The sequence below is a fragment of the Loxodonta africana genome, chromosome 24 (genome assembly GCF_030014295.1).
Source record: "Loxodonta africana isolate mLoxAfr1 chromosome 24, mLoxAfr1.hap2, whole genome shotgun sequence".
Taxonomy (NCBI): Eukaryota; Metazoa; Chordata; class Mammalia; order Proboscidea; family Elephantidae; genus Loxodonta; species Loxodonta africana.
In genome coordinates, this window is record NC_087365.1 from 12,204,683 (window position 1) to 12,232,578 (window position 27,896).

The 27,896-nt window shown below is 41.5% G+C and overlaps 1 protein-coding gene across 3 annotated transcripts in view; it reads left to right on the forward strand.

Moving 5' to 3' along the window:
- Positions 1-27,896, forward strand: part of LOC100656214 (kinesin-like protein KIF16B) — a 373,573-nt gene that overhangs the window by 245,418 nt on the left and 100,259 nt on the right. For 2 of the 3 annotated variants that reach the window (XM_064275759.1, XM_064275761.1), the window contains exon 23: positions 3,004-3,126. The exons of the other annotated variant lie outside the window; for it this stretch is intronic. In XM_064275759.1, coding sequence (XP_064131829.1) covers positions 3,004-3,126 — 123 coding nt within the window. The remainder of the gene's footprint in view (positions 1-3,003; positions 3,127-27,896) is intronic. 3 annotated transcript variants of the gene reach the window in all.

A 27,896-nucleotide genomic window follows, 5' to 3' on the forward strand; every position in this document is an offset into this window, starting at 1 on the left:
GTTAAGGTAAAATGGAAAAACCAAATCTTTGTTTAAAACTAAAGGTCTTAGAAATTACAAATACTTTGTGAAAGTTGTATTTTATTTTCAGGATTTGGCTGTATGTGTGGCACAGTGTTGGTGCTCATTAAAGGATATCATTGTTTGATTGTATATGCTAGGGGGTGCCTTTAGAAAAAGGCATTTGGAAAGTTGAACTTAAGTTTCGTTGCTTAGCTAGCAGAATATACCTGGGCAGTTTTGACCTCAACCTTCCGTCAGCAAAATTCATGACCTTTAGATAGCAGTGTGCATGCTCACAGTCTTGCTCAGTCCCCCATCACAACTTTCTAATCCCGCTATGCTATATAACCATCAGTTTTTTGGAGTCGGCCTCTAATTGTAACTCCCACAAATGCGGGATTCTGTCTTGTTCACAGTTGGGTTCCTACCATAGAGTTGGAATTTGATAAATGTCATGCCCGTTTCCATTGAGGAGGAGACTGAGGTGCAGGGAGAGTAAGTCACTCAGAGACCAAGTCCTAGAGCTGAGCCTTAGTTCTGAGTCTTCTCTCTCTTTTGGCATCTCTGAAGTGAACACCAGCTGGAATCCCAAGTCCATTCCATGTGATTGCTTCAGGAGAGCAGATAATGGTAGAGTTACAGTACCAACGTATTATATTTCTTGATATTCTCATCTATGCGTTTTCAAGAACCAATAATACACCTGACCTTGAAAAGTTTGAGTATATAAGTAGAGGGATCCTGAAGCAAAATTGTGAAAAGGTAAAATTTGTCTTCCAGGACTTCTCCTTCAGCAAATACTCGTGTGACAACTACGTGACAAGAGCCTAGTAGATAAACTTGAAAGAAACTAATGGTTTCTCAACAAGGTTTTGTGATGTTTAAGAATTTGTTTCTATTACTGTTCATACCTAGTTGAAGGGAGATGATAAGTTACTTTCTTCCTTCCTCCCTTTCCTCCTTCTCATTTCTTAGGACAGCACTTATAACTCTACAGAGACAGCTCCTCACCAAGTCAGCCACAGTGTTAGCCTTTTGGTCTAATCTGTAGGGAGTGTTCAGGTTCCTCCTAAGGTGGAATGAGTGGATCTTCCCTTCTCAGTTAGTGTTATCAGTTGCTAATTGTTGCTTGAAGTCTCTATAGTAGCATTCCCCTTTTGCTGAGAGGCCGTCCCTAGCTATAACATGATCCTTACTCCACAGCTCCCAACCTAAATCCCACATGCATACACACACACTGCAACAAATCGATTCTCCAAGAGCTATATCAGATATAGATATTATGTTCATTCCTGAAGAGTATAGTTATTAAGTAAGACGTATAAAGACTTAGGGTTTAATCAGCAGAACAAGAACCACATGACTAAGCCAGGGCGCTTGTTGGCAAAAACATTTCTTAACATTAAATGTGCTCTTTGAAAATAAGATCACAAAATTATTTCTCTCCCTTTTTACTTTTAAATAGATGAATATATTCCATGTGTCAGGAAATGTCTACATTTAAAGAAGTTTGGCAGTGGACTTTCAGTCCATTGAAGGTCTTTGGTAATCGACATATTAAGAAACCTTCATTTTAAGAAGAATTTCCACTGTGGTTTTTGATACCGAGGACAGCTAAATAGAATCGCGCCTTTGTAATAAGCAATTAACGGTTCTTGTCTTGGGTGACCAGCCATAGGGGGGAGGGGAGCAGATTAAGATATTTTAAAAGACTTCGGTGATTTCATATCGTGCCAAAGCTAGAGTGAAAGCCATAATCTCAAAGAAAGCATGAGCCTTTATGTCCTCCAGAAATCTGAGCCTTCACACACACATGGGTTGTCCATGTTACACCTGGTTGAGGATTCAAGGGTCTACGACCCTTTGTGCCTGGGAGAAAGAGAACTCTTTGTCCACTGTTTTCTTTTTAGTCAAATGAGTGGGTTTCACTGCATAATCATGGACTTTCCCTCGTTTTCAATTCTGTGTATGTTTGACGTGTTTGTTAGCTGGATTTACCTCAGGTGAATGAAATTTTATGATAACGGTGGGTTCTGGATTAGCCTGAGCCAAACCCTGGCTCTAGTGCTTGCCTCAGTCAAGTTACCTAAACTCTCAGTCTTGGCCTCTCATCTGATAAGTAGGGCTGATAATGGTTAATACCTGAGAGGGGAATTGGGAGGTTGAAGTGGAGCACTGCATATAAATGGTTTAACACGGTTCTTGGTATACAGTAAGTATTCAACATGTGCCAACTCTAATTATTATTTTTTTATTACTACTCCCGAAACATGTTTTCTAAAGCTCCAAGTTAGTGCAAACTATACGAATTGTTTAGAGATTTTTCTCTTGTTCTCACTCAAGAAAACTCATTTTGAAGATTCGTTTTTTTTCATAATGTGTCTTCCTGAAACTCTTCTGGCTTTCCACTATCCAGATCATAAATATTTGTCAGACCATATTGATGATTTTTGATCAAATGGCACCTAAAGAAAATACTTGGGATTTGTTTTAATTGTGATGTAAAGAGCTTTCAACACCAGACTGGCTTATAAAAATGCCTAGAAGTTAAAATGAAGTAAATTTGAATAAAATCTCCAGCTTTTGCAGTTTTATGTTCAGCAGTCTGATAGTCTGTGAAGAAAAAAGTTTGTCAGATGGTCAAGATTTTTCAGACAGGAATCTGGTTTATAGTGATTTTTTTTTAAAGCCAGAATATGTAATCTGCCCCTTTTTTTACTTGTTCTTATAAATGGGAAGGAACTTCAAAGCCAGACAACATTTTGAAGTGCTTTTGCCCTAACTTCTTGGAATGGTATACCTAAAGAATGGTCTTTTGTTGTAAGAGAGACTTAGCATTTTTCTTTCAAAGGAAGCCTTCATTTTTCTAAATAAACTCCACAGATTTGATGTTCTTTTCTCTAGATGAAACACATTTTTTCTCTTCTACCTGAGCAGAGTATTGTCAGTGGAGTGATCCTGGTTTCTCTTTGTTCTCCCTATCTGATGTTCCTTTGATAGCGGATGGTTTCTCGCTCTTTGGGAGCAAAGCCATACGACCTGAAGGACCCAATTAAAATTAGTATTCCACGCTATGTTCTCTGCGGACAAGGAAAGGATGAGCACTTCGAGTTTGAGGTCAAGGTAAGTGTGCCTTCTTTACCTTTCTGGAGAAATGGGTGTTTGATGCTATGGAGTGCCTTCTGTTTAATTTTTTATAAGAAATGATGAAATTACAAGTGAATATCTTGTTTCATAAGACACAAGTCACACCCTTCTTTAATCCCAGTATGTGAAGACCCATAAAAGGTAGTGGTGGTTGGGTAGTTGGGCAGTTCCTACACTTAACCAGCCCATAGGTTGTGTGACCAACCATCTTGGTTTGCTCAGGGCTGAGGGGTTTCCCAGGACATAGAACTTCCAGTGCACACCAGGACAGTTGGTCACCTGCCCATGGGCTCAGACTCAATTCTCTTATCTGTAAAATGGAAATAATATTTATGTCACAGAGATATTAGTACATGTGAAGTGCTGAGTCCAATGGCTAGTATATAATAAACAATGAGTGATAGCTGTTAATATTGTTATTACTGCTGCTGCTGTTGTTTCTATTACTATTAATTCAGAAACTCTCCTAATCTGTTTTAAGCATCGTTTGATTTATACAACTTTGCAGGAAGGGATGTGCGCCTGTTTCCTTACGTCATACTTTCCGAAATAATGACTTCACCTTTATTTCTAGTTTATTTCCGTTGACTCATAACACTTCATTAAATGCTACCGGCCACCATCCCCTCCCCAAGGACCTCTTCATGTTCAAGGATAGGTGAGGGCACTGATGTAATGAAGTTCACCAGTGTCACCAGTGTATTAATGCCCGAGAGTATTCTGGGAGGTGGTTTTGTTCAGATAACACCAGATTGGAAATCTAGATGCTGAGTTCTGTAGACTCTGGTTCTCTTGCACTTTGATGAGTGACCCTAAGTAAGTCTTTTAATTTTTCTGAGCCTCAGCTTCCCCATTGGCAAAGTGAGATTATAGACACCAGTTGTTTCCACAGTTCTTCTTACCTGAGAAGCCCTTTGTTCAAAGACTACCTTGTGCTGAAGAGCACTGTAGAAAGCAGATACAGGGAGAGAGCTGCTCAGGGGAAGGGGCCTGACCAGTGCTACCTCCCCACTGCTGATGTACCTCAGGGTATCCCCTGGGACCTGGGGGATTTCTCCCTGCAGGGATTCACCTTTTTCAGTCTTCCTGAAGAAACAGTGCAAAATAACTTCTAATTAACCAGATGTCTAGGTTTTTATCTCCATATGCTAAATTTCTTTTTTTAAACTTGGTCATTAATTTATATATTTGAGGTTTGTGTTGAGAACGTTTGGTGCCTGGGTGCTTGTGTGTTGTTGTTGTTAACATGCCAGGCAGATTCTGTGGTTTCTTATTAAAACGTGGTACCATGTCCTTGTCTAGTACTTCCCAGTGCCCTAACCTAATGCCCAATTCCTGTTAAATTCCTTTCCAGGTGTTCTCAGCCATTCTGAAAGGTGTGTGTGTGTAGTTCTGTTTGTACATGTATGAGTATATATATAAGAAAAAAAAAAAAACCTGTTGCCCTTGAGTCAATTCTAACTCATAGCAACCCTATAAGACAGAGTAGAACTGCCCCATAGGGTTTCCTAGGCCATAATCTTTATGGAAGCAGATCACCACATCTTTCCCCCTGGAGCAGCTGGTGGATTTGAACCTTGGACCTTTTGGTTAGCAACCAAACACTTAACCAGTGCACCACCGGGGCTCCTTGTAATGGTGTGTGTGTATATATATATATATATATGTAAACATTTTCTGCGGGTGTGTTTGCATTATTTACGCACTGCTGAATTAGCGAGTAAAGGATGGGCTTTCAACAGCTCAGAATTCTCTAATAGAACTCATAGCATTGGAAGGCATGCGATGACTTCAATCGGTATGGGGATTTATTCTATTTTAATAGATAAATGTGTTAGTACAAGACAACTATCATCTACAATTGAAGATTTCACAGATAGAACTTAAGACATGGATAAAGAAGACAATTTATTTTTTAACTGAGTTGATTTAAGTAAAAATTGCAAGCGAATCACAGTACAGATGATACGCAGATCTGGCGACAAATGTAAAGGTGCTACTGTAGAGGCGAGTTGGAGACAGCAGATACAGGAAACCATATGGGGCCTTTCAGAATCTAGGCTTTCACTTCAAAATACCCAAAATCCAAAGACTTGTACATTCTTTGAACTTATTATCAAAGCAAAGTTCTGAAAGTGCGGTGTTGTTCTGCTGCCTTTTGTGCTCATCATAGGTGTGTGATCACGAGCACTGGAAATGGACTGTTAGCTCCTGCCTGGAGAGTTCCTCATTCTCCATTTAGGAGGGGCCTCCTGATGCGTTCACAGATAGGTGCGCCCCGTACTCCAGGGGACACCCCATCACAGAGAAATCAGGGCTTGGAACTAGAAACACAGTCTAACAAAACAAATAAAAGTGGTCTCGCTCCGGCAAAGGCATAGCTATTGGAATGTACTGGTTACAACAGTGTCCTGGCCGTCTCCTCTAGGTAACCTCAGCCACACACGCAGCCTCACTGTGCCCCACGGGTAAAACGGAGATAATAAAACCCACCCCACTGGGTTGGTTGTGTGAGGGCCGTGTACGTTTATATACGTGAAGCACTTAGAGCAGTGCCTGTCACATACTAAGTGCTGGATACATGTTTGATATTAAAAATAAATAAATAAAAATAAAAGGGTTTAGGGAATGAAGGAGACTTTACCCTTGGAATCCCCTTAATGACTTTTGATGTGCAACTGTGTCTTCATGTGGGTCTTGTGGGGTTTTTTTGGTTATTTGTTCTTTCTCAGAGTTTTTAATTTAAAAATTAAGTATTCCAATTTCCTCCATCCATCATTTGTAAATTTCAAATATAGTCAATGTTTCCTAGAAGAAATAGTCACACATAGGATTGTATTTTGGCTACTGCTAAATTTTTCTCTTAGTGAGCTAGAGGGTTTAAGAAGGCTAAGGTAAAAATTATTATTTTTAAAAGAAACCATTTTCTATTTAGTTGTAGGCCTTTATGAAAGAATATTTAATGTTAGTGTGTATAGATATTTTATATTATTGAACTTTATACTTTAGAAAAATTCTAGTTGCTTCTCTTAAAAAAAAAAATCAATTTTCATTTTCCATCCTTCCCCATGATGGTCTTAAAGGTCTTTAAGACATCGTGTTACTGGGGGCCTAAATACACAGAGCAAGGTGCTGTGCCCTCTGGAATCAGCTTGGCAGGGTCTTGACACACCCCCCAAAACCACCCCCCATGTGAGACCCTATTAACTGTGTACCTTGCTGCTGGTTACTGCTTGTTCTTTTAAGGAGCCAGGCTAACTTGTGTGAATGCACAAAGGTCTCTTTGGTGAGAATCTCCACTTGCTGAGTTCGCAAGGCAGGCCCAAGGGAGTCTGCAAGAAGACAGTTTGCAGAGAGATGTGACCTACCCCGGCTGTCTCTCTCTCTCTCTTTTTTTTTCCCCAACTTCTTCCTTACCCATTCCCACCTGCTACCTCCCTGTCCTTTTCTGCTCGCCTCTTCCTTATATAGAACTTAGCAATCATTTAAATCACTCCTTCTTCCTGGCCACATGTCATTTGAAGCTCCAGTCTGGTAGCTCCAAACTCTGTCTTCACTGCTGAATGAAGTAATGATGAGCATGTTAAAGGCATTGGAGGTAGGGTATAGGGAGTGGAGTTTGGGGCTCAAGGAGGGAGAGAGCATGGCTTCCAAAAGCTCGTTTTCTGATGCTTTAAAATTATAAAATCAGAGCTTTTCATTAAACTATGTTTAATTCACAAGGACTGTCTTTTATACCTTCTTTATTTTGGGGAAGACTAAAAAGAACTTTCTTTTATGAAATACCTGTGTGATAATGTATAGGTAGATGGAGTGTTGTTTGTTTTTTGGTCATATTTGATTTTTTTTAAATCAACTTTGTTAAGGCATAATTTACATACATACTACATTTTAAGTATTGTTGGTGGGTTTTAACATACGTACACACCCATGTAACCACCATCCCAATTAAGATCTAGCACGTTGCAGTCACTCCAGAAAGTTTCCTATGTCCTTTTGCAGCCAGTGTCTATCTCCAGCCTCCAGGCAAGCAAGAACCTGCTTTCTGTAACTATAGATCACCCATGTCTGTTCTAGAATGCCATAAAAATGGAATCATACCACGTTTCCTCTGTCGTGTCTGACTGCTTTCCCTTAGTGTGACATTGTAGAGATCCACCTGTGAAGCTGAGAGTAACAGTAATTTGTTTCTCTTTATGGCTGAATAGCAGTCAATTGTATGGACGTACCAGTTTGTATTTTCATCTCTCTCTTCTTGGTGTTGGTTTGTTCTAACGTTTCTACCTGACAGTACAGACAGCTGTTAGCCCTGTGTCGGCCCCCTGCCCTTATTTTACTGGTCCCCGAAGGTCACGTTCCTGGGAACTTCTGAGCAAGGGTATCATTTCCCATCATCCTGAAGTTGCACCTTCTAGCGGGTCCTCTGGAACTGTGTCCACATGGCCAGAAAGAGGTCCATCCTGCTGATTGGTGTCAGAGACAAGGCAGGAAAGCTAAAGGTGAGCCTGTCTCACTGGTCTCCAAGTAGAACATGTTCTGTGTTAAATGCTGCTGAATGTCACCTGCTGGCCAGCAGGATGTACCTGCAAAATGTGCACTTGATCAAACTGCGATTGTCAGGAGCAATTCTGCTAATTGGAATACACAGTCAATAAAAACTCTGGCTTCAAATCCTCTTCAGTGTTTAATACGTAAGATCAGTTACACCACATTATGTTTGCCGTTTTCAGTTAGCCCGGACCAGACTGGGCAGGATTTAGTTTTAAGTTACATTTCAGCATGATACAAAGCAGCAGCCTGGGAAGTCCATGGTTAAGGCCAACAGAGGTTGTTATACTCTTATATCATGGAGAAAAAAGCAGATGTTTCTAGCTTTGTTCAGAATTCTGTCTTTTAACTTACATATCAGCATGGTGATATTAAGAAATAAGCCAACACTGGTGTATTTTTTTTTTTTTTTTAATTTTGTTTCCTGAGAGTTTTTATTCCTGTAAAACATAAAAGCAGCCATTATAGAAGATTGCTTTCAGGTCTGCCTCTTGCTGTATATGGTAGTGCCCCTGCCACTGGCCATCCCCTCACAGCGGATGCCACAGCCTATGGTCATGTTGTTTTTTCTGTCATTGCTGGGTTGCCTTCCCCAGAAGAATGGAAGCTCCATGGGACCTGATCAGTCTTGTGCAACACTGACTCCTCTGCCCTCACACAGTGCCTGACCGATAGTGGTCACCCAGTAAAGATTCCTCAGCAACATATCCCTTCCCAGCAAATCTAGACCACCAGCGTATCCCTGGTCCACAAGGTGTTCTCTCTGACCTGGTGACTGTATGTCCTATGTAAATCAACTCCTAGGGACTGGGACCCCTTTGTGCTCTGTCTGCGCTGATGGATTCAGTCATCTTGCCCGTTGCTCGTCCTTGTGGTGTAGCTGGCTGTCCAGCCATCCAGCATGCATGTGGCTAACTTGTGCTTCTTCCTTCTGCCTGAGTCCAAGAATGCCAGTCTCTCCCATCTGTTTTCTCCCTGTCTTCTCTCCATTTTCTCAACCTTACCTTCCAACACACAAGCATACACACATGCGTCTTCACTCTGGGCAGTCACCAACACCCACAGATTATTTTAATTAGCTGAGTTTAGTTTTGGCTCTTCTTCAAGAAGAGGTAGATGTTTATGCCCACTGTCCGCCCTCTGGACGTTGTCCTGAGCCCCTGGTCACTTGTCAGTTCCCTGCTCATGAAAGTTATGCTCTAGTTTCATCTCCTTTCAGGAGCCCTCTGACATCCTAGTCACCACCCCCCACCCCCACCAACCTCATGGTGTTTGGGAAAGCACCAGTCCCTGCCTTTTTGTACACAGCTCCAGGAGGCCAACCCTTTTGACCAATATCCCTGGTGGTAGCTTTGGTCCAGGGAGCCCTGGTGGCACAGTGGTTAAGTGCTCCGCCTCTAACCTAAAGGTTGGTGGTTCCAACCCACCAGCAGCTCCAAAGGAGAAGACGAACTGGTGATCTGCTCCTGTGAAGATTAGTTTAGGAAACCCTTTGGGGCAGTTCTGTTCTGTCCTGTAGGGTCACTGTGAGTCGGAATTGACTCAGCAGCACACAGCAACAACAGTTTTGATTCACTTGCAGGTCAGGAACCACATGTGTTACCTTGAACATATGATGTCCAAAACAAGATTCCCAGATTTTAACCATCCGATTCTTGCTTTACATACCATAGTAACAGCCTCCTTCTCTTGCACCAACATGCTGCCTCATTTTGCCTTAACTCATGGTCAGTGGCCTTAGAAAGAGAGGAGAAGGAGAGAAAAAAAAAATAGTGAATGATAGCCAGAAAGTGTAACCTCAAGAAAGTTTTCCAGAACAACACTCCCAGAGCACCTGTAAATAATTATTGAGCACCCCAAGTAGAGGCAGTAATCCTCTTTTCAGTTAATGTAAATGTATATAGAGGTATATAGAGCATATGAGCCCTCCCTTACCCTGGTAGCGTAGTGGTTAAGTGCTACGGCTGCTAACCAAGAGGTCGGCAGTTTATCTAATAGTTTATCTAATAGGTCCACCAGGAGCTCCTTGGAAACCGTATGGGGCAGCTCTACTCTGTCCTATAATGTCTCTGTGAGTCGGAATTTACTCAACGGCAGCGGGTTTTACCAATTTTAGTCAGTCTAGGCCTACAGCTGGAGAGATGCTTAGCACTGAGAGGTCTCAGGTCTGCTGCGCACCAACCCCAACAGGAGAGACCCTGAAGGTGAGATGCAGTAAAGTGCAAATGGTGGGGTAGCAGTTCAAGTGAGACTCTACTCTTACAACTGAAGGACCATGGGACAAGAACCACTGGACCAGCAACTGAAAAGTAGTTAAGGAAAAGCATCAGCTTGTAGCAGCAGGAACAAACTGACAGGCAAAAGATGTGTTTCGTTCGGCCTGAACAGATTTTTTCGAATTTTGAATGAGTTGTTAACATGTAAAGATAAGAGATCTGACAGGGAAGTCTAGATTTCCCAGAATCTCGTAGAAAATCGGGAGATGTGGGAACCCAGGCGATGTTCCTGCATGGTGGCACGTGGCCGGAGCTGAACAGTGACTGCTCACTCGGTGAACGTCTATACTCCACTTTGCCACAGACCTTGGTACTCCCTGTGAGGTGGAAAATCACCTCGATGAAAGGCAACATCTGGGTGCACTGTCAGGCTAATGTCCCAAAGGGCACAGGCACAGAGAGGCTCTTAGACCAAATCTAGTCTCTTATCACAGTTTATTAAATGAATAACACAAACGCAGAGAAGCAAAGAGAATGGGCGTGGAAGTTGGTACACTGAGGGTGGGGCAGCAGGCAGACGGACCTGGGCTACCCCATGTTTACGTGCTCTGGGCTTCCCTGCTGCCTCAGCCCTCTGCCCTGATGGTGTGCTTCTAGGATTAGAGCTGAGGTCTGGTCAGGGTGCCACACACGCTTGCACCATGGGAGAGAGCAGGTCCAGGTATGCCTGGCCAGCAGCTGTGGCTCACCCTTGCCAGCCAACCATCCCTGCTTTTTTCTGCTTTTCTCAGGTACAGCTTGTGTGGTGCCAGAATGGGACGAGGCTAGGTTGTTGTCACCAATGGGTGGTCAGTTTAGGGGTGATGGAGCTGTCAGCCCAGAGGGGGCCTGATCAGGACTTAACACTTCCCTCTCTTTTTATCTCTGAGTAACAATCTGATCTGTTTCATCACATTTTTTTATTCGATCTTTGACATGTTTTATAGGGTAACAACTTACTGCCTATATTTAACATGTCTTATGAATTCTGCTGAGTCTCACAGGCTGCTTGCTTGCCCGTTAGCTATTCTGACACGTCCTGTGGGATTTGCCTGTATCTCATACGCTTCTAGAGATATTTACTGTCCTACTTAACCCTTCTTATGAGCTTCATCCATCCTCTGTAGCAGAATTGAATATTCTCAGGTAATATGGTAAACTCCTTATGCTCCCTATTATTTTACACTTACTGGGCCTCTCTGAATGAGCCGTGGTGGCACAATCCTTAAGTGCTCGGCTGCTAACCAAATGGTTGGCAGTACTAACCCACCAGCTGCTTCACCAGAAAAAAATGTGACATTCTGCGTCTGTGAAGATTACAGCCCTGGAAAACCTGTGAGGCAGTCCTGCTCTGTCCTATACAGTTAACCATGAGTCAGAATCAACTTGACCTATAGCAGTGGGTTTGGGGCCTTTCTGAGTTTTGTTACATTTCTGTAGGGAATTGAATTTGCAAGCTCTCTTTTCTGCAAGGAAGTGAACTAACATCTACCAAACACCTTTTTTTACCCTAGGCACCGTGTCACACATTTCTACAAATATGGAAAATGCACCAAAATAGGGGTATTGCTTTTATCAATTAGGAAATTATGAATGACTTGCTCGAGGCTGCACAGCTAGTACATGGGACAGGGTATCAGACGTCCAGGTCAGATCCAGGTCAACCGAGTCATACTGGTTCCCTTGCTCATTCATTTTAGTATACCTTTTCAGAGTTTACCATTATTTTGTTGTGTGTTTTAACTTTTCATCTCACATTCTGGTCAAAGCACAGGTCATGTGTAAATTGGGGCTATTGCTAAGGCTTTGAAAAACCTGCAGAATTTGGTGGTGGCTAGTTTTTTTTCTAGTCCTGCCAGGAAGCATGGAGAAGAAATGCTCCGAAAATGTGCAGATGGGGAGCTGAAGCAATCACATTTATAGTCAGAGACATTTCCCTTTATTTGGCAGAACAGAAATAAGGGCCACTGCAGTCTATTAGATAAACTGTGCACATACACATCTTTTAGAAATACTCCCCACACGATGGAATATAAATGTTCAGAGGAGTTGTGTGTTGGCGTTTGAGTCTCTGCTTATTAGTAACTTGATAGATTATCTCCCCGCATGTGTATTAGCACAGCCGAGACAAATGGAGGGCTACGTATGCCATGGTCCACCTGGATTCACTTTCTCCGTTTGCGTGCTATTTTTAACACAACTAGCAAGTAAAAGAAACATTAGGACTTGAAGAACCACATTTTGTCCTTTTTTTTTTTTCCAAACACCTCCCATCTCCTTAAGAACTTTGTCTTCCACTGAAAAATCAAAAGGAAAAAAAAAAAAACAGTTTTCACACAAACCAGCTAATCTTTTACATTGCTTTTACTTGGAAAATTGTATCCATGTTCACAAAGTCAATACCACCTGTATGATGAATGACTAAGAAGAAGTGAGGTTAAGTCACAAGCCCAAAAGGAAAGTAGTCATACCTTAAATTGCCATTTGCCCTCAAATTTCTATTTTTCACCTTTAAATATATATCAATAGCCCCTTCTTGGTCTCAGAATTTGGGGGGTTTTACAGGTCCTTTCCTGGGATAAAGTCTGTTTTCAAATAAATGCAAAATGGTTTGAATCCCCCCCTTTTTTTCAGTTGCTACCTTTCAACAGTGCATCCATGTGTCTTCCATTAAGAAAGCATCAACAGTGCTAGCAGTTACCACTGAGTTCCCAGTCTGCTAATTGTTTTATGTTTTTTTTTTTTTTTTTTCAGTCCATCTGTAAGATAGATGTTACGGGCCCATTTTTCGATGAAAAAACTGAGCCCTGGGGGAGTTTGGTAACTTAGCCAGAGTCTAACAGCTAGTAAGTGACTGAGCTAAAGTCAGGCTTCAGGTTTGTCTTAATCCAGAGCCTTTCACTATGAAATTCTCTAGTGATGACCTGCAGATAGTTTGCATTCTGTGCTTGGCCTCTGAATATCTAGGTAATTTAAAGGGAAATTGCCCAAGCTGTCATTCTTACAATTTTAAAGTAGAATAATTCCACCAATCCCTCACCTGCTTCAGAGAGATGACAGGCGAAGGGAAAAGTACTTTATCAGGAATGATCTTGGATTTGAAAGGTATCCATCTCCTCAGACTCCCAGAGCCATCATACCACCAAAAGAGAGCCATGATACCCTCTCTCAAATTTACCTTTAAACTACCCAATGAGTATACTAAAATAAATGGCATTGCCCCTATTTTGAAGATGCTGAAATTGAAGCATAAAGAAGTCGTTATTGCTGGTTATTGCAGAAGGCTGGATTGTGGTCTTTTTTTTTTTTTTGAAAGCCCTAGTGTATTTAAAATCACTTCATGGTTCTCTATATTCTGGGTGTGCTTCAGTATTGACCGTGAGGTTCATTTCTCCTTAGCAGGCCATATTCAGACCAGGTTCAGGAGACAAAGGCTGCGAGGCAGCTTCTGAGCTTGACAGTGACGCACATGCACAGAAGGGTGTGGGACTTCTCCTGGATAATCTCGTATTTGCGTGAGTCTCCTACTTTGGGGAATCTTTGTTCTCCAAGCTCCATACACCTCCAGTCCATGTTTCTGATAGATGGGATAGGTCTCCAAGCTCTATGCACGTTCTATCCACATTACCAACAGACAGGACAGATCTAACTTAGATGCCTCTCTCCTTGCACAATGCACTGTCTTTAAGTCCAGGTACCTTCTGGGGACCAGCTTTTTCCCTCAGCCTTAGAGACAGAATTCTTGCAGTTGGTGGAGCTCCTCTTTCATTGGGCTCACTGCAGTAGAGAGGGAATGCCTGTTCAGTCCAGGAACTTCTTATACACTTTGTGGGCATGAGTTATTGCCTTGCTCTACTGTGCTGATGGCCCCTGATGCAAACTCTTTTATGTCCACCAGGCTGCAGAGCTCAGCACTCCTTCGAGTTCCCAGAAAGAGAGCTATGTAAACTTTACTGACGTTCTCTCAGGAGAGCCAGAGAAGGGTGTGCTTCACAAATTTCAGACCAAATAACTTAAAATACCCCCATCCAAAAAAAACAAACCCATTGCTATCAAGTTGTTCGTGACTCATAATGACCTTATAAGACAGAGTAGAACTGCCGCATAGGGTTTCCAGGGAGCAGCTAATGGACTCAAACTGTAGACCTTTTGGTTAGCAGTAGATCCTTAGACAGTATTAAAAACTTATAGGCAGAGGAGGCGGGGCCAAGATGGCAGACTAGGTGGACGCTACCGCGGATCCCTCTTGCAACAGAGACTCGGAAAAACAAGTGAATCGATCACATACATAACAATCTATGAACTCTGAACAACAAACACAGACTTAGAGACGGAAAACGAACAAATACGGGCAGACAGCGACCGTTTTCAGAACTAGGAGCCAGCGTACCAGGCAGGTGACCTTCGGAGCCCGATCTGGGGCAGAGCCCAGGGGGGCAGACGGCACAGACAAAGGGCCCAGCCCTACCCCCCCGAACACATCCCGGGAGGGAGTCTAGCTGGTTGGCGCAGGTGGCGTAGCAGCGCAGCCGGAGGGAGAAGCACTCGGGAGGCAGTGACTGATCTTGGAGCGGGGAGAGCAGCGTCCCAGCCAGGGAGCCGTCCCGTCGGGAGTTTGGCGGGAAGCGGGCGTGGCGCAAGCGGGGGGATCAACTATATTTCCCTAAAGCGACCCCAGGGCGGGGCCCAGACGTTCGTGCGGGGGACGCCCACCCAGTGCGCGCTTGCGGCTCGGCGCACCGGAGGGAGAAGTCCCCGGGAGGAAGTGACTGGTCTCGGAGCGGGGAGAGTAGCGTCCCAGCCGGGGAGCCGTCCCGCTGGGCTTTTGGTGGTCGGGGGCGGAGCGTGAATGCGGGGATCAGCTCTATATTCTGTGGTGCTACACTACTAGCTCTCTGATCCCTCCCCCACCCTCCCCAGGCGGCTCCATTAACATCCGAATACCCTGAGCCAGAGGGAGAATTCAGATAGGGATCTGACTGCATTTTTTTATAGCTGATTACCTGGAAAATCTAGTTTCCCAGTGATGGCTCGGAGACAGCAGTCCATATCAAACCACATAAAGAAACAGACCATGACAGCTTCTCCAACCCCCCAAACAAAAGAATCAAAATCTTTCCTAAATGAAGATACAATCCTGGAATTATCAGATACAGAATATAAAAAACTAATTTACAGAATGCTTAAAGATATCACAAATGAAATTAGGATAACTGCAGAAAAAGCCAGGGAACACACTGATAAAACCGTTGAAGAACTCAAAAAGATTATTCAAGAACATAGTAGAAAAATTAATAAGTTTCAAGAATCCGTAGAGAGACAGCATGTAGAAATCCAAAAGATTAACAATAAAATTACAGAATTAGACAACGCAATAGAAAGTCAGAGGAGCAGACTCGAGCAATTAGAATGTAGACTGGGACTTCTGGAGGACCAGGGAATCAACACCAACATAGCTGAAAAAAAATCAGATAAAAGAATTAAAAAAAATGAAGAAACCCTAAGAATCATGTGGGACTCTATCAAGAAGGATAACTTGCGTGTGATTGGAGTCCCAGAACAGGGAGGGGGGACAGAAAACACAGAGAAAATAGTTGAAGAACTCCTGACACAAAACTTCCCTGACATCATGAAAGACGAAAGGATATCCATCCAAGATGCTCATCAAACCCCATTTAAAATTGATCCGAAAAGAAAAACACCAAGACATATTATCATCAAACTTGCCAAAACCAAAGACAAACAGAAAATTTTAAAAGCAGCCAGGGAGAAAAGAAAGGTTTCCTTCAAGGGAGAATCAATAAGAATAAGTTCAGACTACTTGGCAGAAACCATGCAGGCAAGAAGGGAATGGGACGACATATACAGAGCACTGAAGGACAAAAACTGCCAGCCAAGGATCATATATCCAGCAAAACTCTCTCTGAAATATGAAGGCGAAACTAAGATATTTACAGATAAACACAAGTTTAGAGAATTTGCAAAAACTAAATCAAGACTGCAAGAAATGCTAAAGGAGATTGTTTGGCCTGATGACCAATAATATCAGGTACCAGCACAATACAAGGTCACAAAACAGAACATCCTGATATCAACGCAACTCAAATAGGGAAAGCACAAAAACAAACAAATTAAGATTAATTCTAAAAAATAAATAAGTAAACAAAATAATACACATAACAGGAAATCATGGAAATCAATAGATAAACGATCACAATAATCAAAAACAGGGACTAAATATAGGAGGCATTGAACTGCCAGATGGAGAGTGATACAAAGCGATATAGAAGGATACAAGTTAGGTTTTTACTTAGAAAAATAGGGGTAAATAATAAAAAAAAGTAACCACAAAAAGGAATATCAATTCCATAACTCAAGAAAAAAGCCAAGAAAAACGTAACGACTCAACAAACACAATGTTAAACATTATGAAAATGAGGATCTCACAAGCTACTAAGAAAAACGTTTCAGCACAAAAAAGCATGTGGAAAAATGAAATGGCCAACAACACACATGAAAAGGCATCAAAATGAGAGCACTAAAAACTTATTTATCTATAATTACGCTGAATGTAAATGGACTAAATGCACCAATAAAGAGACAGAGAGTCACGGACTGGATAAAGAAACACGATCCATCTATATGCTGCCTACAAGAGACACACCTTAGACTTAGAGACACAAACAAACTAAAACTCAAAGGATGGAAAAAAATATATCAAGCAAACAATAAGCAAAAAAGAAGAGGAGTAGCAATATTAATTTCTGACAAAATAGACTTTAGACTTAAATCCGCCACAAAGGATAAAGAAGGACACTATATAATGATAAAAGGGACAATTGATCAGGAAGACATAACCATATTAAATATTTACGCACCCAATGACGGGGCTGCAAGATACATAAATCAAATTTTAACAGAATTGAAAAGTGAGATAGACACCTCATTTATAGTAGGAGACTTCAACACACCACTTTCGGAGAAGGACAGGACATCCAGTAAGAAGCTCAATAGAGACACTGAAGACCTACTTACAACAATCAACCAACTTGACCTCATAGACTTATACAGAACACTCCACCCAACAGCTGCAAAATATACTTTTTTTTCTAGTGCACATGGAACATTCTCTAGAATAGACCACATATTAGGTCCTAAAACAAATCTTTGCAGAATCCAAAACATCGAAATATTACAAAGCATCTTCTCAGACCACAAGGCAAAGAAGCTAGAAATCAATAACAGAAAAACTAGGGAAAAGAAATCAAATACTTGGAAAATCAACAATACCCTCCTGAAAAAAGACTGGGTTATAGAAGACATCAAGGAGGGAATAAGGAAATTCTTAGAAAGCAACGAGAATGAAAATACTTCCTATCAAAACCTCTGGGACACAGCAAAAGCAGTGCTCAGAGGCCAATTTATATTGAAAAATCCACACATACAAAAAGAAGAAAGAGCCAAAATCAGAGAACTGTCCCTACAACTTGAACAAACAGAAAGTGAGCAACAAAAGAATCCATCAGGCAGCAGAAGAAAACAAATAATAAAAATTAGAGCTGAACTAAATGAATTAGAGAACAGAAAAACAATTGAAAGAATTAACAAAGCCAAAAGCTGGTTCTTTGAAAAAATTAACAAAATTGATAAACCATTGGCTAGACTGACTAAAGAAAAACAGGAAAGGAAACAAATAACCCGAATAAGAAACGAGAAGGACCACATCACAACAGAGCCAAATGAAATTAAAAGAATCATTTCAGATTACTACGTAAAATTGTACTCTAACAAATTTGACAACCTAGAAGAAATGGATAAATTCTTGGAACAATACTACCTACCTAAACTAACACATTCAGAAGTAGAACAACTAAATAGACCCATAACAAAAAAAGAGATTGAAACGGTAATCAAAAAACTTCCAACAAAAAAAAGTCCTGGCCCAGACGGCTTCACTGCAGAGTTCTACCAAACCTTCAGAGAAGACTTAACACCATTACTATTGAAGGTATTTCAAAGCATAGAAAAAGACGGAATACTACCCAACTCATTCTATGAAGCTACCATCTCCCTGATACCAAAACTAGGTAAAGACATTACAAAAAAAGAAAATCTTAGACCTATATCCCTCATGAACATAGATGCAAAAATCCTCAACAAAATTCTAGCCAATAGAATCCAACAACACATCAAAAAAATAATTCACCCTGATCAAGTGGGATTTATACCAGGTATGCAAGGCTGGTTTAATATCAGAAAAACCATTAATGTAATCCATCACATAAATAAAACAAAAGATAAAAACCACATGATCTTATCAATAGATGCAGAAAAGGCATTTGACAAAGTTCAACACCCATTTATGATAAAAACTCTTACCAAAATAGGAATTGAAGGAAAATTCCTCAACATAATAAAGGGCATCTATGCAAAGCCAACAGCCAATATCACTCTAAATGGAGAGAACCTGAAAGCATTTCCCTTGAGAACAGGAACCAGACAAGGATGCCCTTTATCACCACTCTTATTCAACATCGTACTTGAAGTCCTAGCCAGGGCCATGAGGCTAGACAAAGAAATAAAGGGTATCCAGATTGGTAAGGAGGAAGTAAAGCTATCACTATTTGCAGATGACATGATCATATACATGGAAAACCCTAAGGAATCCTCCAGAAAACTACTGAAACTAATAGAAGAGTTTGGAAGAGTCTCAGGTTATAAAATAAACATACAAAAATCACTTGGATTCCTCTACATCAACAAAAAGAACACCGAAGAGGAAATAACCAAATCAATACCATTCACAGTAGCCCCCAAGAAGATAAAATACTTAGGAATAAATCTTACCAAGGATGTAAAAGGCCTATACAAAGAAAACTATAAAACTCTGCTACAAGAAATTCAAAAGGACATACTTAAGTGGAAAAACATACCCTGCTCGTGGATAGGAAGACTTAACATAGTAAAAATGTCTATTCTACCAAAAGCTATCTATTCATATAACGCACTTCCAATCCAAATACCAATGTCATATTTTAAGGGGATAGAGAAACAAATCACTAATTTCATATGGAAGGGAAAGAACCCCCGGATAAGCAAAGCATTACTGAAAAAGAAGAAGAAAGTGGGAGGCCTCACTCTACCTGATTTCAGAACCTATTATACAGCTACAGTAGTCAAAACAGCCTGGTACTGGTACAACAACAGGCACATAGACCAATGGAACAGAATTGAGAACCCAGATATAAATCCATCCACGTATGAGCAGCTGATATTTGACAAAGGACCAGTGTCAGTCAGTTGGGGAAATGATAGTCTTTTTAACAAATGGTGCTGGCATAACTGGATATCCATTTGCAAAAAAATGAAACAGGACCCATACCTCACACCATGCACAAAAACTAACTCCAAGTGGATCAAAGACCTAAACATAAAGACTAAAACGATAAAGATCATGGAAGAAAAAATAGGGACAACCCTAGGAGCCCTAATACAGGGCATAAACAGAATACAAAACATTACCAAAAATGATGAAGAGGAAGCAGATAACTGGGAGCTCCTAAAAATCAAACACCTATGCTCATCTAAAGACTTCACCGAAAGAGTAGAAAGACCACCTACAGACTGGGAAAGAATATTCAGCTATGACATCTCAGACCAGCGCCTGATCTCTAAAATCTACATGATTCTGTCAAAACTCAACCACAAAAAGACACACAACCCAATCAAGAAGTGGGCAAAGGAAATGAACACACATTTCACTAAAGAAGATATTCAGGCAGCCAACAGATACATGAGAAAATGCTCCCGATCATTAGCCATTAGAGAAATGCAAATTAAAACTACGATGAGATTCCATCTCACACCAACTAGATTGGCATTAATCCAAAAAACACAAAATAATAAATGTTGGAGAGGCTGCGGAGAGATTGGAACTCTCATGCACTGCTGGTGGGATTGTAAAATGGTACAACCACTTTGGAAATCCATCTGGCGTTATCTTAAACAGTTAGAAATAGAACTACCATACAACCCAGAAATCCCACCCCTCGGGATATGCCCTAGAGATACAAGAGCCTTCACACAAACAGATATATGCACACCCATGTTTATTGCAGCTCTGTTTACAATAGCAAAAAGCTGGAAGCAACCAAGGTGTCCATCAACGGATGAATGGGTAAATAAATTGTGGTATATTCACACAATGGAATACTACGCATCGATAAATAACAGTTACGAATCTCTGAAACATTTCATAACATGGAGGAACCTGGAAGGCATTATGTTGAGCGAAATTAGTCAGAGGCAAAAGGACAAATATTGTATAAGACCACTATTATAAGATCTTGAGAAATAGAAAAAACGGAGAAGAACACATACTTTTGTGGTTACGAGGGGGGGGAGGGAGGGAGGGAGGGAGGGCGGGAGAGGGTTTTTTATTGATCAATCAGTAGATAAGAACTGCTTTGGGTGAAGGGAAAGACAACACTCAATACAAGGAAGGTCAGCCTAATTGGACTGGACTAAAAGCAAATAGGTTTCCGGGATAAAATGAAAGCTTCAAAGGTCAGCGGAGCAGGGGCTGGGGTCAGGGGAACTTGGTTTGAGAGGACTTCTAAGTCAATGGGCAAAATAATTCTATTATGAAAACATTCTGCATCCCACTTTGAATTGTGGCGCCTGGGGTCCTAAATGCCAACAAGCGGCCATCTAAGATGCAGCAATTGGTCTCAACCCACCTGGAGCAAAGGCAAAGGAAGAACACCAAGGTCACATGACAACTAAGAACCCAAGAGACAGAAAGGGCCACATGAACCAGAGACCTACATTATCCTGAGACCAGAAGAACTAGTTGGTGCCCGGCCACAATCGATGTCTGCCCTGTCAGGGAGCACAACAGACAACTCCTGAGGGAGCAGGAGACCAATGGGATACAGACCCCAAATTCTCATAAAAAGACCATACCTAATGATATGACTGCGACTAGAGGAATCCCAGAGACAATGCTCCCCAGAACTTCTGATGCCACAGGACAGGAACCATCCCCGAAGACAACTCATCAGGCATGAAAAGGACTGGTCAGTGGGGGGGAGAGAGATGCTGATGAAGAGTGAGCTAATTAAATCAGGTGGACACTGGAGAGTGTGTTGACAACTCTTGACTGGAGGGGGCATGGGAAGATAGAGAGAGAGGGAAGATGGCAAAATTGGGGCTGACTCAATAGGGGGAGAGCAAGTGGGAGAAGGGAGTAAGATGTATGTAAACCTACATGTGACAGACTGATTGGAATGGTAAATGTTCACTTGAAGCTTAATAAAAATTAATTAAAGAAAAAACACTTATAGGCAGCCTTCCAAGGCACAACGGTTGGTCTCTATTTGCCTGGAACAACAAAAGAAGAAGGAAAGACAGGAATAGGAGGAGGGTATGAAATGTGTGGTTAATTGCCTCCATGAACAACTGCCTCCTTTGCCATGAGACCAGAAGAGTTAGATGGTGGCTGGCTACCATTACTGAACATTCGTTCAAAGATTGCATAGAGGAAACCTAATCAAAGGGAGGTAAATGCAGAGGAGAATTTCAGGCTCTCATGGACTCCATACTTCCTGGACCCATGAAGGCTGGACGAACACCTGAAACTATTGCCCTGAGATTACCTTTAAACCTTAAGCCAAAATATCCCCTGAGGTCTTTTTAAAACCAAACAATAGTTTAGCTTAACTAGTAAAAAATGTCTGCCTTGAGTATAATACCGTTTAAGAACTATCTATGTGGGATCAAATTAACAGCAGCAACTTGAGAGATTAGATGAAACCTAAGGGAAAGTGAGTTTATGTTAATGAGGAAGGAAAAACTCAGAAAAAGAGGGTGAGAATGGTTGCACAACTCGAAGAATGTAATCAGTATCACTAAATAGTATGTGTAGAAACTTGAATTGGTGTATGTTTTGCTGTGTATATTCTCAACAACAACAGTAAAATAAATATGATTTAAAAAAAAAAAAAAAGTCCCTTAGACAAGTGTGTTCTCCCCAAAGCACTAGTCTTTTCACTTCTTCCTGGATATCCCTCCAACTGCTGCCAGTACTAAGCAGAGGAGTCCAGCTCTAGCCCACTTCCTTGGCTTTTATCCCCAAGCTTGCTTACCTAAGGGACGAGGATACTCAGAAAACAAAAGGCTCTTCAATTAATAGGGCACATCCTTGTAAGGGCACTTTGGAGGCCACCTTTTGTTCCTTGATGTGTCTCTTAGGAATGGCATACCTACCTACCCCATTCTTTCCCAAATCCTTTATAACAGTATTTCTTCTCACTCAAGAGAGTGTTCTCTTTAAAAGGAATTTGGTAAAGGGCGTTTTTTTTTTTCTTTGTTTGGCACATCTAAGCCCTCTTCCTTATGTCCCCTAATGCCTGTTTTCTAAAAACTTGCCACAGTCACACATAAATCAGGAACAGACTAGAGAACAGGTCATTCTGCTGCCACAGTTTGTGTAGAAAAGGAATTGGAAAATGTAGTAGAAGAGTATTTATTGAAAAGATACTTCGGGCTCCACTATCTCCATTATATTCATTGATTCGTTATTTAACAAGTATTATATATAATTGATTGGCAGGTTGCCGTCTCTGCAGGATATTGCTATGACTAATGGGAAGTTGGCCTCTATTCCTACCTGAAGCTTAATTCCATTTGGAACAGTTGCCTGGAAGAGATTCTAATTAAAGCTAATGCATTAATGCTTGTCACACACACGCACACACACACACATACTACACACACACACACACATATCCATACTAGAAGCACTGAGGTAAGGAACAAAAAATGAATAAGGAGTTCATGCACTCAGGGACATTAAAATGGAGGAGGGGGGGAGATGCGTGCAGAAAAAGAACAATACAGAGAAAATGTGGTCATAAAGGGGTAATCAGGAAGATGTCAAGATTGACTGAAGATTTTTTGTTGCTTAAGAAAGATGGGTGGATTTCAGTGAGTGGAGATGAGAGAGAGAGTATTCTAGGCACTGTTAGAGAGTATTCTAACAGTGCGGACAGAGGCCTGAGGGCAGAAAAGTATACGTTATGAATTGGTAATAGATAAAGTACAGCTCTGAGTTAACCTCGAAGAGGTGCTCTCTTTTGAAGCAGAAGCAAACAAGGAAAATTAAGTGAAGATAGAAACGTTTTGAAGGGAAGAGGAGAATGAAGGTAGCTATAGCATCATTATAGCTACATTATTTTGAGATAAGCTGAAAGGATGCTCAGGGAGGTGGTATTGGGTGACCATAGTCATCTCAATAAAGAAAAAAATCATTGTGAGGATTGTAAGTGTAAACATTTTGAAGTATCCACCACAGAGAATGTGATTTGGAAGCATTCCTACATAGGGAAGATGCTGCTGAGGTAAATAACGTACGTTTCCTGTAAGTTCATTCTGCCCTCCTTGGGGTCCCATCTTTAGCAATCCTGGGACATATGAAGTAGAGAACGCTGGCAACATGAGCTGACCGATGATTGGATTATTCCGATGGGCTCCACTGGCAGGTCTAGGGAGCTAAGGATTTTGTGGTGCTGGCTCCCAAGGCAGAATGACTGACCCCAGAGTCCAGCCTGAGCCTATAGATAAGTGATCCAGAAAAGAGGTGAACTAGATCAGCAAGAGGTTACAAGCAGTCACGGTATATATGACCCACAGATTTGGCACATGTGGGGTGAACATACCCACCAGAAATCAGAATGTACTGGCACTGTCTGTCCTCAGAAGGAGCTGGCAATTCTGGAGGTGGACCAGAGCGAGGAGTAGTTGATTGGCAGGTTGCAGTCTCTACAGGATATTGCTGTGATTAATGGGGGGTTGGCTTTTTTTCCTACCTAAAGCTTAATTCCATTTGGAGCAGTTGTCTGGAAGAGATTTTAATTAAGCCTAATACATTAATGCTTGTTACTATACAGATTCATTTGGAATATATTTCGTGTTTCCTCAAACATGTTCATAGTTTGATTGCATAAGACACTGAGTAAAATTAATTAATGAATTAGATTCTGCCGTCCCAGAAGGAGCAGGACCTTTACTGTGAACTCATTTTCTACCAGTCACAGCTTAGAGTCAGAGCCCTGAATTTTTTCACTCAGCATACCTATCAGTGGAAAACTTACTGAGCAAGCCCACCCAGTATGTCTACGTTATTTATAAAGCTTAAAACTTCCTAACTGTAGTAGTTATTGATTACAAAACACTTCCAGAAGGAGAAATGCAAAAAGAATAAAATAAAAATAAATAAACATAACTTTAAATTCCAGTCATTTCTTTCCACACCCCATAGGTTATCTTGCCTCCTCCACTTTGAAGTCCACCACCTCGGAGAGTATGTTCGTTTTCCTTTTTTGCAGTTGTCTGAGGTGGCGTAGTGGTTAAGTGGCTGCTAACCAAAGGGTCGGCAGTTCAAATCCACCAGGCGCTCCTTAGAAACCCTGGGGGGCAGTTCTTCTCTGTCCTATAGGATTGCTATGAGTCGGAATCGACTCGACGGCACTGGGTTTGGGAGGATATTTTGACTAAGTCTAGTACATCAGTGCTCGTTACTATACAGATACATATATGTGGAATGTATTTCATGTTTCTTCAAATGTGTTCATAGTTATGTTGATGCTTAAGATCGTATTTTGCAAAAATCTGACAAAACTTTTTAAGTATGTATCAGGTTGGTGTTAGACAATTTTCTCTAAACAATTGCTAAATACAAGGAATTTAATTTTTATCAACTTGTGGTAGCTCCCCTAAATGTAGTTTAAAAATACATGTTGTTGAGGGGGGCCAAGATGGCTGACTAGGTAGAAGCTACCTCGGATCCCTCATGCAACAAAGACTCGGAAAAACAAATGAATCGATCACATACATGACAATCTACGAACCCTGACCATGAAACACAGATCTAAAGAGTTGACCTGAGTGACAGAGACTGAGAACAAACAACCACGGGGAATCAACGACTGCTTTCGAACTCTGGAGCCAGCGTCCCAGTCAGAAAATCCTGGTGCCGGGCTTTGGGCTGGGCGCAGGGAAGCTGAGCACGGCATCCTGAGACGGCGCAACCATGGGATGCAGCCTTAGCCCCCAGAAGTGACCTTGGCGGAAGCCCAGCCAGTGCACGCAGGCAGCGCAGTGACGCGGCTGACAGGAGGAGAGGTCACCAGGAGGCAGCAACTGGTCTTGGAGCCTGGAGAGCAGCGTCCCAGCCAGGGGAACCTTGGCACTGGGCTTTGGACTGGGAGCGGAGGAACTGACCACGGCTTCTGAGACAGCACAAGCACGGGATGGGGGCCTGACCCTCGGGGGCAATCTCAACCCAGCCAACGCACACAGGCTACACACCCCTCAGGAATCTCAGATAAAACAGTCATCACCAAACAAGATGAATAACTTTTTCTATATTCCGGGGTGCTACTCTCTCCTATTTATCTGATCCCTCCCCTCCCCTTCCTAGACGGCTTCATTAACATTGGAATTTCCTGAGCCAGAGAGTGAAGTGTGCTGCAGCTTTTCTTTTTTTTTTTTTGGTCTTTTCCTAACCCATTCTCCTGGCCTGAGAGAAGCAGCTACAAAAAACCCAGGGACCAAAAATCCTTCCCTAATGGGACTAAAAATACAGAACCAGCTCCAGCCAAGCATATGTGATCCACAGTCTTGGGCTTTCATCCCTACAGGGAACAAGGTGGCTATTATAATGCAAAGGCAATTCTGATAGGTATCTGACTGTAATTGTTTTAGTGGATTACTGGAAAGACTAGTTTCCCAGGTCTGATATCTCTGCGTATTCAACAGAGCCCTCAGTGACCCACAAAAGGGAACTGAGGGCTGAAGCTCCCCCCAGACCACGTAGCCTCCTGCCTTAGGGGTCTAAGGAGGGTGACACCCACCAATCTGTAGAGGTACTTGCATTGGGGGCCTAAGGTACAGCTGCAGAGCCCACCCACCAAAGTGCTTTAGGAATAGAGGCACACCTACCTCACTGGCACTTGGGGGAAGCCTGTCAGCATCCTGCCCCCCCTGAAGTGTGAACCCCTTCTGCTACTAGAATCTGGTGCACACAACTATCACCACTACTTCTCCAGGTGGATAGGTGACAGTCTGCGTCACACACTTGATGATACAAAATCCGATTCTACTCAAGAATAGTGAATGGACTCTTAGGGTTATATATCTGGTAACAGCCCAGAACAGCTGGTAATAGGACATAAGTGATTCAAGGGCTACAACAATCAAGACAGCGCAATCTACTAGCCCATTTATGTATATTCAAAGAAAACAAAACAAGATAAGGCTCAGTGAGCAAATATAAAATAAATCACTACAATATCTTAGAGATGGCTCAGAGACAGCAGTCGATATCAAACCACATAAAGAAGCAGACCATGATTGCTTCTACAATCCCCCAAACTAAAGAATCAAAATCTTTCCCAAATGAAGGTACAATCCTGGAATTGCCGGATGCAGAATATAAAGAACTAATTTACAGAATGCTTCAAGACATCAGGGATGACATAAATGAAATAAGGCAATCTACAGAAAAAGCCAAGGAACACACTGATAAAGCAGTTAAAGAAATCAGAAAGATTACTCATGAACATAGTGGAAAAATTAATAAGCTGCAAGAATCCATAGAGAGACAGCATTCAGAAATCCAAAAGATTAACAGTAAAATTACAGAATTAGACAACTCAATAGGAAGTCAGACGAGCAGACTCGAGCAATTGGAATGCAGAGTGGGGGGGTCTGGAGGACAAGGGAATTGACACCAATATAGCTGGAAAAAATCAGATAAAAGAATTTAAAAAAATGAAGAAACCCTAAGAATCATGTGGGACTCTATCAAGAAGAATAACTTGCGTGTGAGTGGAGTTCCAGAACAAGGAGGGATAACAGAAAATGCAGAGAGAATAGTTGAAGATCTGTTGGCAGAAAACTTCCCTGACATCATGAAAGACGAAAGCATATCTATTCAAGATGCTCATCGAACCCCATATAAGATTGATCCAAAAAGAAAATCATTAAGACATATTATCATCAAACTTGCCAAAACCAAAAATAAAGAGAAAACTTTAAAAGCAGCCAGGGATAAAAGAAAGGTCTCCTACAAAGGAGAATCAATAAGTTCAGACTACTCAGCAGAAACCATGCAGGCAAGAAGGCAATGGGATGACGTATATAGAGCACTGAAAAACTGCCAGCCAAGGATCACATATTCAGCGAAACTCTCAAATATGAAGGCGGAATTAAAACATTTACAGACAAACACAAGCTTAGAGAATTTGCAAAAACCAAACCAAAGCTACAAGAAATACTAAAGGAAATTGTTTGGTTAGAAAACCAATAATATCAGATACCAGCACAACACAAGATCACAGAACAGAACGTCCTGATATCAACTCAAATAGGGAAATCACAAAAACAAATTAAAATTAATTTTAAAAAGAAAAAAACGCTCAAAACAGGAATCATTGAAGTCAATGTGTAAAAGATCACAATAATCAAAAAGAGGGACTAAATACAGGAGGCATAGAACTGCCATATGGAGAGGGAAACAAGGTGATATAGGACAATACAAGTTAGGCTTTTACTTAGAAAAATAGGGGTAAATATTAAGGTAACCACAAAGAGGTATAACAACTCCATAACGCAAAATAAAAACCAAGAAAAACAAAACGACTCAGCAAACATAAATTCAACTACTATGAAAATGAGGAACACACAATTTGCAAAGAAAAATGTCTTCAGCACAAAAAAATAAGTGGAAAAATGAAATTGTCAACAACACACACAAAAAGGCATCAAAATGACAACACTAAACACGTACCGATCTACAATTTCCGCTGAATGTAAATGGACTAAATGCACCAATAAAGAGACAGAGAGTCTCAGGCTGGATAAAGAAACACGATCTGTCTA